The 12994-nt window shown below is 35.4% G+C and overlaps 1 protein-coding gene across 4 annotated transcripts in view; it reads left to right on the plus strand.

The window, feature by feature from the left end:
• The window catches only part of LOC142031270 (neurabin-2-like), a 44679-nt gene that overhangs the window by 17171 nt on the left and 14514 nt on the right, over positions 1-12994 (plus strand). For 2 of the 4 annotated variants that reach the window (XM_075028436.1, XM_075028438.1), the window contains exons 8-15: positions 1121-1174; positions 3000-3229; positions 5386-5482; positions 5563-5752; positions 6549-6700; positions 7516-7849; positions 11288-11375; positions 12451-12522. In XM_075028436.1, the coding sequence (XP_074884537.1) occupies positions 1121-1174; positions 3000-3229; positions 5386-5482; positions 5563-5752; positions 6549-6700; positions 7516-7849; positions 11288-11375; positions 12451-12522 (1217 nt within the window). The remainder of the gene's footprint in view (positions 1-1120; positions 1175-2999; positions 3230-5385; positions 5483-5562; positions 5753-6548; positions 6701-7515; positions 7850-11287; positions 11376-12450; positions 12523-12994) is intronic. The other 2 variants (XM_075028437.1, XM_075028440.1) reach the window with 1 other exon arrangement.

The following is a 12994-nucleotide window of genomic DNA, read 5'->3' on the forward strand; positions in this document are numbered from 1 at the left end:
CCCAGGGTTTTTATAAAGGAGCATATTTGCTTTATTCAGGTCTGTGGAATTTAGTTGGGGATTTAAGTGGTATAGTCTTTGGCATTTAGGGGTCTGGGCTTCTTTGGTAGATTTAAGTCCCTGTCATTTTCACTCTGGAGGAGAAAAATATACTGCAAAGAAACTGTTTTGTCAGGTGCCATTTGTACATACACCAGCTTATTTTTTAAAGGATCAGTATTTTGCAGATCTCCTTAAGTTTGCTCTCTTGATGATATTGATGATGTTGTTGGGGAAGTTGAAATTTCAGGCTATTGATCACTAGAGAACATTTACAGTTTTGCTAGGTTAGGAAGCATAGCAGCAGGCTACAGCATCTTTTCATAAGTGCTATATTTACTTGGGATACAATTAAATTCTCAGCTGGAATCATTACTATGCTGTTATTAACATAATCTAAAGAAAGGATAGTCATGGATTCATTTGTTTTAATGTGTTTGGTGCATTATGCCTTGCCAAAAAAAAAAAATCCCCCGAGGGTTACAGATGGAAAGAGATATAAGAAATAACTAACAGTTGTCAAAAAAATGTGCTTTTGTACTCATATATGTGCTGTTTGCTTAAGACATGTAAACAATAATCTTTACATTTGGCTTAGGTGTAGCCTTTATCCATTTCTAATAATCCTATGCAGATTTGTGGTGTAAAGTACAAGGCTTAATTTTAAAACAAAGCCAGCATGTTTATTTGTAAGTGCTGAATAAGTAAAAATATTTACTACTGTTAAATTTTTACTAGATTCTGTGTACCAGTTGTCATCATAAATGCTTGCTGCCTTTTCATTCTTCTGGCACATTGAAACATTATTTTAACCTCCTCGCTTAATGTATAGAAAATGATCACCTATAATTAAAAATCCCACATCATGTATTGATTTTTGTAGCAAGTGGAATACTGTGGAACCTTTTTGGTTTTAATTTGAGTTCAACTTTCTTTTAATAAAAGCTCATGATTGCTTCTCCTGTAATTGACAAATAATTAAGTTGACTTCATGCTACTATAAAAATGGTTTGAGGAAGAAGGGAATCATGGACAAATGCATTTTGTGTATGCTCATACAATTGTTTGTTTGTTGTTTCAGCTACAATTAAAACATGCAGTAACAATAGCTGAAGTGAATCAACTGAAGGAGAAAGTAAGTTTTCAAAGAATCTTATTTGGGGGGGGGGGTTATGTGTTGGGGTTTTTATTTATTTATTTATTTATTTCTACCTACAAATTTTACCAAGAGTAGGCTGAATGCAGAAGGCAGCAATCTGTTTTAGGTCTCAGGCTCAATATAGTCTGTGTTATGCTAGACAGACATTTCTAAGCTGAAGACCTGTGCTCAAATTAAAAAAAAAACAAACAAAACCGAAACAAACCCACTCCCCCAACCCCACAAAACAAATAAACAAACAACCCCCCAACCCCAAAATCCCCCCTGTGCCATTATAAAGTGAACGCTTCAGTATTACTGCTTAGAGCAGAACTGAATATAGTGGAGTACTGTATGAAACAAGCTCCCAAACAAGTATTAGAACATTTTCAGCAGATAGAACTTGATCTGAGTATAGATTTGGCACTTAGAGACAATGGTTTGCAACTGACTTTTTGTTACCAGAAAGTTATTTCTGTTACCTTGTTTCCCCTCTTTCCCTCCTCAAATTTCTGACCTGCTATGGGGAGGGAGTTTTTTCCCAGCTTTTTTTTTTTTTTTTTCTGCGAGAATTGGTTCAAGACTTCTGCTTTCTCTGAGAAAGGGTTTCTTGTTCTTTTTGCTGCTTTTTCCACTGATGGAGATCTGTGCGTGGTTTTTTTCTGGAAATATTTGTTGTAGGTGAGCAGCTTCTTTTATTCCATTGCCCTTCTGTGTTGCCTTACTGAGAAATGTGTACCCTAGGACAAGGTGCAGCACATTGCTGGGCGTGCGTAGCAAGTGCAGAGGGGATAGTGCTTCAGACTGTGATAATTTTGAATAACAGTATCTATTGGGTGTTTTCTTGCACTCTGCAAATGTTCAGAGCTCCAAGCGTAGAGAGGCAAGGCAGCCAAAACTTCTTTGTGTTCTTATGATTTCTGATTTTGATTTCTGACAGTGCTCCTCCTCCTTGCAGTATTCTTGAATTTTGGCCCAACTGGATTGCTAAAAAAGCTGTTTAAAATGTTGGCATTAGTACAACTTACTGCCCCATTTTAAATTCAAGAAATTCTTGGTCCTTACAACATCTCTGTTCCATCAGCAGGTGATCTTAACTGGCTTCAAAAGCAGTGATTTCCTCAGTGTAAATGGTGTCCCCAAAGAAGGAGGCATGGACAAATTAACTGGTATCCTGCTTGCTCATTCCTCCAAGGCCTGGAGAACTTCAGATGTTAACATTCCCTTTTATAATGTGGCTGCTGTCAAGCTGAAGGGGCCCTATCCCTCTCCTTTGTTGAGGGAATGTTTGGTGTTTTTATAAATTAGCCCCAGGAAAGCAAACCATGAGTATATAATAAATTATTAGGAAGACCAATGTTGTATAAAGTACCAGGGAAGATCAACCGGTCTCATTAGCTTTATTCAAAAAGCTGTTGGTAGCAAAGTAGTAGGACAGGGAGCTTGTCTTATACAGGTTAAGATTCTGTATCTCCAGTTGTCTTTGAAGGTAATCAAAATAGGCCTCTCCAGAGGTATTAAGAAATGGTGAGATCTTGAACAAGTCAACATAAGCTAATAATAAAGGTCTCACTCATTTTATCTCTTTAAAAAGAAGCAATACTAATGAGGAAGTAGTAAAAGACTCTTGGGTTTAAGTTCTGAACTTACTTGTATTAGCAAGGGTTAGAAGAGTTGATACCTTTTCTTTAAAAGTTCAGTGTCTTTAATATTAATGGTAAGTACTTGTTATTAGCTATTCTCTACTTACATATGTATAAACAACTGGTTTTTTATTTCATCTTTTAGTTTATATTAATTCCTTAAGTATTAATCTTTTCAGTTAAAAATTGTTGAAGCGGAAAAAAATGAATGGAAACTGAGTCGAGCCCAACTTCAGCAAAACTTAGAGGAAAGCAAAGAGAAAATTAAAAAGTTAGAGACCTACTGGTTAGAGGCACAGAGTTTATGCAAAACAGTAAATGAGCATCTTAAAGAAACTCAAGAACAATGTGATGCCCTTGAAAAGAAATACAAGGCAGCCAAGAAATTGCTTAAAGATTACCAACAAAAGTAAGTACCCCAAAATACCATGTCTCCCTTTCTTGCTGGTACATTTTGTACATTATGGGGAAAACTGACAATGATATGTAGGATTAGGATTTGCTTAACACATTTTCTTTTCATTTGTCAGAGTTCAGTGGGTTATACATGCTGAATTCTTCCATACCTTAAGTCACCAGCTTCTGGAAGGGTTCTCCAAAAACTTTGCTGCTACTTTTGATTCTGTCGTGGTTTAACCCCAGCCAGCAACTAAGCACCACACAGCCGCTCACTCACTCCCCCCCATCCAGTGGGATAGGGGAGAAAATAGGGAAAAGAAGTAAAACTCGTGGGTTGAGATAAGAACAGTTTAATAGAACGGAAAAGAAGAAACTAATAATGATAATGATAACAGTAGTAATAAAAGGATTGAAATGTACAAATGATGTGCAGGGCAATTGCTCACCACCCACTGACCAACACCCCGCCAGTCCCCAAGCGGCGATTCCCAGCCCCCGCTTCCCAGTTCCTAAACTAGACAGGATGTCACATGGTATGGAATACACAGTTGGCCAGTTTGGGTCAGGTGCCCTGGCTGGGCATGAGAAGCTGAAAAATCCTTGACTATAGTCTAAACACTACTTAGCAACAACTGAAAACATCAGTGTTATCAACATTCTTCACATACTGAACTCAAAACATAGCACTGTACCAGCTACTAGGAAGACAGTTAACTCTATCCCAGCTGAAACCAGGACAGATTCTAAGCTTAGGAAAAATTATTGAAATATTTCAAGAACAAATTTTTAAAACAACTTAGTTGAGAAACTGTAATGCATCTATACTTTTGGAAGGACTACTTGAAATTTGGCATGAGGTATTTGCCAATACCTTTTGCTGTTTATGAAAAACCCTCTAGCTTTGACCAACCTGAATGTTCCAGATAGGGTAGGCATCAAAGGATATAAAAGCCAGATATGTGTGATTCAGCCTGACTTAGGAATTATATCTTGTAGGGGGAATAAAAGCAATTCTGAGAAAAATTAAGAGTTTGGCATATGTATCTAGCCGATCAAAATCGCAGCATGAAAACAGTATCTTCAATCTGTTAACAGGTTTGGGTTTTTTAGTAAAGGTAATATTGCTTATTAGATACATCTGTGTAAGACTTGTACACTATTGTCATGCAGTTGTGTCTATTTGTTCTGCCTTCTTTCCTCTCAGCTAAACAAGAGCTAATTGCAAAATACTTGTAGAAGTGTCTCGATAATACAGAACACAACTGTTGCTTTTGGTAGTTATTGTAAGCACATAATTCTCTTGTCCCCAATTTCTCTACTTGTTACTTATTTTTAAAGGCAGTTTGCATGCTTTTTTGCTCTCTAGTCCACATGCAGAAATGTTACTTTTCATAGTGCATTTTTGTGCTGTTTGGTGAGCTTTTTAAAGGTCTTCTTTCCCCTCTCCTCCCAAGATTATATGCGAGGAAGCTCAAAAGTATGTTAAGATGACTGCTAACATGCTAGTTTCTGTTTCCTCGCTGTTTAGCAAATTCCCATTACTCTTCTGACTGTCCCTGAAGCTTTTGCATTTTGTGTAGATGTTCTACACTAATTTTCTATTTTTGTGTGTTATTCCATCTGACTTACAGGAAAAAGCAGCTTTTATTTTTGTTTCCTTCTTGTAATCGTTGTTTCTTTTTTGTAAAACCCAGACATTGCAATTTCTATAGGATGAACCAAGTAGAAACTTGAAATGCAATTTATTTTCCTACAGAGAATTTTACTGTAGCTTTTGGAAGGAAAATACCATGTGTGCATGTATCTTTGTGGAAGAGAGTAAGCTGTAATGGTTGGAGTCGCTTTAAATGTATATGCAACTTGCCAGTTTTAAAGGTAGAGAAATGGCTGTAACTTTTAGAAGAAGTGTTGCAAAGCATCCTTTTTCAGCCCAGAGTAAATTATAGTGTCATATGTACTTTCTTTTGAAGACAGTAGAAACATAGGTCTTTTTGTGACGTTACAAGATTAATGAATCAGTTATACCTTACAGACTGATTTTTTTTTTCAATGTTTACTAACAGAATACTTTTTAGTAAATGCAACTGTGCATATTTCTATTTTATGTATTTTGCTACATTTCTATATGTTACTGTTTCATATATATGTATATATTTCTTTTACCAGAGAAATAGAATTTATGAAAAAAGACGATGACCATTCAAGGCTACTTGAAGAGAGAGACCAGAAATATGCAGAACAGCTGAAAATATATCAGGAAAAAGTAAAGCAGTATTATATTTTGAAATAAACTTCTGCATTCTTGGAGGGTTGTATCTCACTCCTGAATTTTAATTCTTGCAGATTTCAGAGCTTGAAAGTAAATTGAAAGTATATGAGAGAATGCCATACATGTTTGGAAGTGGTAGTTTATTGGCAGATGGCTGTCAAAGTCCAGGCCAATATAATGAGCAGTCAAAGATAAGAGAAGAAAATGAAAAAGAAACAGAATCAATAGAAGAAAGACTAAATTCTTCAGAAATGTTAATTTCTGGTAAGTAGGTCGTAGGATCTTTGATTTGCATTTAACAAAAATCAGGAGTTATATGTGTACTTGTTTTTGTTGTTAAAAAGTTAAGCGTTTGCTGTTTCCTACTGACTGGGTAAATGTTTGACCTGAGCCAGTCTGGATATTTTTGTTTAGGTCCCCCAACATTTTCAGTATTGTAATAATGTATTTCTTAAATTCTGTGGGAAAGAGGAGATAGATGGAGAGAGATCCGTCTTCACTGTTCCTCAGATTCTCTATTAGTGAAACCAATAACGTTAGTAGGACTAATACACTGAGATATGTCAGTTAAAATCCCATTGATTTTAAGCTATGATTTGCACCAAAACTTGCTATGATTTTTTAAATTTGTCTTGTAATTTTATGCCTAGAATGTTATAAAATATCAGATGGTGGTTCAAATGAGAAGCGTATTTTAAAAAGATTTGGTAGATGCTTATGTACTTTGTAAAGAGTTTCTATCTTAAAGAACAAGCATAGGAAAGTACATTTTGGGCACAAATTCTCATCTGTTTGAGAATAAAATTCAGAAATTATATCCTGATTGATTTTTTTTTTTTAATTGAAGAAATTGGGTAGAAATATATTTCAAATTAATTAGAAATTGCTACCACAATGTGTTAAAATATTGTAGTATTATATAAAACAGTATTTCCAGATAGTAATCATTACCAGGTAGAATAATTCTGATTTAACTTCTGAATATTTTTCTGGACAGTGGGTTGGAGAACTTGCCTACCAGTTTGTTTTGTTTTTTAAAAGAACTACATATTTGTTGCAGATTTTGATGCTTTTGTTGGGGATACTCCCAGATTAGATACCAGTGCCCACAAAGCAAAAGCTCAGCTTGCTTTGAAAGTCAAACGCCAGCCACCTTCTCGATCAAAGCTGAAAGAATCTCTTGGGGCTGGACAACAGACTGCAAATCTACAGGTACCGATATTGGTAGATAATTATGCATTCAGGAGCCTGAATGTGTGTTCAGTTTTATCTGTATTTGCAATTTTAAGTGTTCTCTGTGCTTCATTCACACTGTGCCGAAGCATCATATTTTTATGCTGTATCGAGTGAAAAACCCTCTTTGGGTTCATACCACATATGTGATCTCTGACGTTTTTTGTGGCACAGTTAATTTGAAGTTAGCAAAGAAGTATGCAGGCTTGTTGTATTCTACTTCTATTTCCTGAAATATTTTGATACAGTGACAGTGGTATGTTGTGAAATTTGCTTATCTATCTTATAATTCCTTCGTCTGAAATAAGTTAGTTACCAAATTTCTTCAAAAACCGAACACTTCTGAAATGCTTCATTATTCCATAAATAATCATTTAAGGCCACAAAAAATATACCAATAAAATGTTCTTGCACGTTTCTGGAAAACAGTTGAAATACTGAGGTGTATATAGTTGGTATAAGAGAGAGCCTGTCATAGATGGAGAAGATTGAACTACTTCAGTTAGACTGAAAAATGGTTGCATTGAATTGGAATGGCCAAGATATACCAGAACATTTCTGACTTGGCTAGAAAAAGAGGATTTGGGATGTGCACAAGATCTGTATAGAGGTAGGTAAAGAAAAGTCTCTAAAATCAGCTTCATGTGATTCAGATGGTATCTGCAAGTGATTAAGTTAAAATCTTCTGAACTGGGAAGTTTGTCTGTAGCATAGCATATCCTTATATCCTGGTAAAAGATCAGATAGTAAAGGAATATGTCATGCTTATAAAATAACTTTTGAATTTGTTGAAGGATGAGGATTCAGAAGATACTGTTCTCAACAGAGAACTTTCCACTGTGTACCTAACCAAGACCTTAGAAACAAGTGAAAAATTAACTCTCCCATGCCTGGATGACATAGATCGAAAGAGTGAAAAGCCTGAGCAAACAGAAAGCACAGAAAGTCCTCTAGAGTCAAGTCCTTCTGCTTCCACACACTCTTCTCCAGTACACAAACCAAACAACGAAAACAGCACAACTACCGCACGTTCACCTCCTCCTGAAGAGATGGCTTCCAATTCTCCTCAAGGATATCCCAAGAATGTTAAGCAAAGAGAAGCAAAAGGGAAAGGGAAAGAGGCCAAGGGTAAGACTTAAGGGTTTGTTATTATTTTAATCCTTCAGGGTTAAAGTATTACAGATTTTAGATATAAATAAATATTGAACAATAAGCTATTTTAAGGGAAAATGAACTGACTAAAAAACTAATTACTTACTCTAAAACCACTTGTTAACTCTTCAGCAAAGTTTGAAGTTAGCAAAAAAGTATGCAAGTTCTTTGTATTCTATTTTTACTTACTGAAAGATTTTGATAAAATAGTAGTATGTTCTGAAATACGCTTATCTGTCTTTTAATTTCTTCATCTGCAACAAATTAGTTACCAGATTTCTACAAAACCTCAACATTTCCAAAATAATTTATAGTGCCGAGAATCTAAAAGGTGCCTGCAGAATAAATGTTGTTTCAATTAAACAGTTACAGAAAGGACTATGTCTAAGTCAGTTTGGTAAAAGCTCAAACCTCTAAATCTAGAGAGTCTAAATGGTTGCCTTGACATAAGCCTAGAGGGGAGCTAAGTAATTGACTGTGGATAATGAGTAAAGCTCATAACACGTTTCTGCAAAACACTAGCCTCATAAGTGGCAATGTATTGGAGAGCAAGTTTGACTAATTTCCCAATTCCCAGAAAAATTCAGTGTTGACTTTGTGTTTCCCCAACGTTATCCAGGTGTTTAAACAAGATACGGATTCTGAACGTTACGGGAATTACTGCATTATTCATCTTACCCTCTTAGGATATTTCTCACTAGGCAAAAGTTAAAGGTATTATAATCAGCCTAGTCACTACTAATCATTATTTGATAGAAATATTTGGCTTTTTTTCTTGTGAATAATTGAAAAAGGGATCAGATAGAATATTTTAGATGCTTGATGTTTCCTTTAGTCAGCTAGCAGAATATATAAAGGCAGATTATACTTGCTGTCTTTTCTATACAGCTCAGACAAAACCTTTGAGTATTCTGAAAATAGGATTTGTTTTATACTCTCCTCATACTATGTGTTTCTAGAAAGTCTTAAACAAAAACTGTCTCTACCCCAGCTTCTGTTTTGTTTGTTTTTCAAAAAAATCATATGAAAACAAGTACCTAATATATAAGTGATTTTGCTTTCTTTTCTACAACTTTTTTATGATGGCTGAAGCATTGCAAATGTTTTCTTAAAATTGGCAGACTCACTGGAAGAGCTAATTAATGCAGTACATCAAAGACGAGGATTAGTATTGAAAGCTAGCTCTTTGCAGGCACAATGACACTAAATGCTACTTTCTGTTAGATTGTTGCTTTCTAACTATTTAAATATCTACCTATTATTTCATTGAAATAATCCTTTCAATTACCTTCCCATCCATTCGTGTATCAGTCTGTTTTTTAACCTATTGTAATGTGGTTTAGAAGTTACCTCTTTTCTTAAAATATTACCTCTGGAGAGAGAGCTGGTGTTGTGGTTTAACCCCAGCCAGTGACTAAGCACCACGCAGCCGCTCACTCACTCCCCCTTACCCAGTGGGATGGGGGAGAGAATCGGGAAAAGAAGCAAAACCCGTGGGTTGAGATAAGAACAGTTTAATAGAACGGAAAAGAAGAAAATAATAATGATAATGATAATGATAACACTAATAAAATGACAACAGCAATAATAAAAGGATTGGAATGAACAAATGATGCGCAGTGCAATTGCTCACCACCCGCTGACCGACACCCAGTTAGTCCCTGCGCGGCGATCCGCTGTCCCCACTCCCCCCAGTTCCTATACTAGATGTGACATCCCATGGTATGGAATACACTGTTGGCCAGTTTGGGTCAGCTGCCCTGGCTCTGTGCCATCCCAGCTTCTTGTGCCCCTCCAGTTTTCTCGCTGGCTGGGCATGAGAAGTTGAAAAATCCTAGATTTAGTCTAAACATTACTTAGCAACAACTGAAAACATGAGTGTTATCAACATTCTTCTCATACTGAACTCAAAACATAGCACCATACCAGCTACTAGGAAGACAATTAACTGTATCCCAGCTGAAACCAGGACAGCTGGAAACACATGTCAATATTAAAATTAATTCTTCTGGTTTTGTATTTAAGTTGACAGAAAAAATAACCAGTTTAACTGGTAGTTACAATTTATTGGATGTTACATGTTTAGGAAGAGTGGTTAACTAATTAGATAAAGTTCTGATGTTGATCAGAAACTACTGATCAGATATGAAAAAAACCAAAACAAAACCACAAAAACCCTGACTATCCTGACTATTCAGCATGTAAACTTTGAGATAACCACTATATGTTTCAGGAAGGATTATTAGCTGATGGGGTGGTGGGGAGTTGTCCTCAGTTTTGTGTAGTAAACATGATTTTTTTGTTTTTTTATGATCCCTGAAGGCATCTGTGTACATTACTTCATGTCAGGGGTTGTCTTAAAGACAGAGCTTAAAACCTACTTTGTCTCACAAAAAGCAGGGTGCATGTCTTTCATAGGCAGCTTAGTTATGAAACACCTGATTTGCAATATGAAACGTATTTCAATTATTTAAAAAAGTAATAATCTAGTAGCCTGAGAATTCAAAAGGAAGTACGGTCAGGATTTGCAGTAATGTGTCGCATTGGGATGAAGTAGTGTGATGCTTAAATTTGTCACTTAATTTCACTTGATAATTGAGTAGTTGGAATTGAACATGCTCCCTCTGATGAAAAATTAGATCCTAGCAGGTTGTATTCCAGTTTTGAAAATACCACAGTCTTGGAGGAGCTTCAAAGTCCCAATTATTTCTTTAGAATAGTTATAGTTTGTATACTGTTTCCAAGAAACTCGGCTTGTTGGGATCTGTCTGCTCTCCAGGTACTGGCTATCATGTTGGTGAGGCACTCATTCTGGAGCTAGCAACTTGCATATGTAGCCCATGTTCCAAGTAGCTAGCCTGGACTAGCTACTGAACCAGAAAAAATGTAGAAGGAACATCTTTTAATACTTCAGGTGTAATAAAGGATGATTAAATGCTGTACTTGCTCAACTGTTGCTTTAAAACTGAGTTTCTTTCATGCATTTATACTGTTATCTAGTTGTTGTATTTTCAAGTTGATATTTTGCAGAAGAAAGAGGTACTTTTTTCTAAACCTATCTTAAACTATCTTTGTAATTCATTGAATCAAAATACTGTAGTAAGTTTTATCTTTCTGTAGACAGTATAGAATTACTGTTTATCAAAAGCAATATTTTTGATCAGTCATAAGCAACTGTTGTGTTGCCATTTTTCAATGGTACAGCACAGCCAGCATGGTGGGAAGATGCCATAGGAATAACTTATGTTGATATGGCTGTAGTATTTTCAGCTAGTATCTGTATGTGCGAATGAGAATTTTAACACTGTTACTTAGGTTTTAGTATCTTCTTTACTTACAAGCATCATCGTAAGTACTTGAAACTTGCAAGTGTCTTTAGAATAATGTTTTTATTTTTCATCCCTCTATGAAAAGCAGAAGAAAAGAAAAATGAAGACAGGACAATAGAAACAAATGAAGCAACATCATCAGGGAGGTCCAAACGGAGATTTCCAGATTTTGGGTAAGATTTTACTTGTGTTCATTTGGAAATACATGGTTTTCAGTGTTATTTTTGGAGAATATCATGTTCTCTAAATAAAATGTTCAGGAAATCTAGTAATGCTACATCATAGCAACACCACTGGAGAGAGTCTTTTTCATCTAGAATTTGTAACATTGCATTCATATTTCTACCACATTTTGATTTTATTTATCTGTACTTTTTTCCCTCAAAGAATTTCTTCAGGTTCTTCAGTTTTTATCTGAATACACAACTTCTCGATGAATTAAATTGGAAATCCATGCATAGTTTTATGCCAAAAATACTGTTGGAGCTTAGACTCTAATGTTATGTCATGCTGGCATTACAGTCTAAAATAGACACCTGTCTTGCCTTAATTCCTTCTCCAGTAGAGGTGTCATTGCACAGGGTTTGGCTATAGTAGCTGCTTACTGAACTGTTCCTTGGAGGCAGGCAGCAGTGATGAGTGGATTTCTGAATTCCTTTAGAAGATGAGAATGCGAACAGGGGTAAAAAAAAAAGAGCAAGCTGCATATTATCTGGAAATGCAGTGTGGTAACTGAACTCTGGGGATTTGAGAGAGAGTTGCTATGTTTTGCAATAAGCCTTGCTCCTGCGGAGCCAGGTATAAAGCTTGTTGAAGCCAGCTAACATCAAAGACTCAGACTCGTACTGCAACAAATATAACAAATAACATAAAAATGATAACCTCACACAAAGAGGCTCAACTCGCTCTACGTTGCATATGAACATTTATATAGCAGTAAAACTGTGTTCTTCCTCTTGGTTGTATCTACTACATGCTAAGTTTCTTTGGTCATTTCCTGTGTTTATTTTGATTATAGGTGGTCTTTGAAAAGTACTTTCATAATTCTGTCATGGTTCTTAAATAAAATATAACAGTACTTTTTTTAATTGGCATGCATAATCTGCAAAATCGTGCTCTGTGTAACAACATAGGTGTGGCTTTTTCTAACTGTTGAAATCGATGTAAAAACTACCTTGCTGATAAAAAAAAAAATGTTGTACCCTGTAAATGTAAATGCTTTATGAAAATTGTGGTTTTTCACTTCAGTGGATTACGGAAATCTGGGGGCAAGGGCAAGAAACAAGAAAAAGAAAATCTAAGAGGTTCTCTGGATAGCAGGTAGTTGTTTTGTTTTGTTTAATACATACATGCTGCATTCCTAAAATTTTTAACCTAAGAATATCTTTAAAACTATCATGACTGTTTGACCTTAAAGTATATTCAAGTATAACAGTAGCAAAATTCTGTGAAGATTAATACAATGATGTGAAGATGAGTTTCTAATCTCCCGAAATAAGAAAAATACATAGAATATTATAGAGGAAACAGTAAAGCAGAGTTACATTTTAAAGTGGCTCATAAGATTAACATGTTATACCCTATCTTAAATATAAAAACCGTATTTTGCTTAGGAAGATGAATGTTGAGTAAATTAAATTAACAATTTCAAATAATTTGCAAAATTGTTGTGTGAAATACTGCAAAAGCTCTTAAATTTGTGTTGTTCAATAACAAATTATTTTGCATGTATATTTAAAGGCAAGTATTAGTTTTCATTTTAAATATCAATTGTGCTGTGAAACAGGTAAAA

Source organism: Buteo buteo, chromosome 5, assembly GCF_964188355.1.
Source record: "Buteo buteo chromosome 5, bButBut1.hap1.1, whole genome shotgun sequence".
Taxonomy (NCBI): domain Eukaryota; kingdom Metazoa; phylum Chordata; class Aves; order Accipitriformes; family Accipitridae; genus Buteo; species Buteo buteo.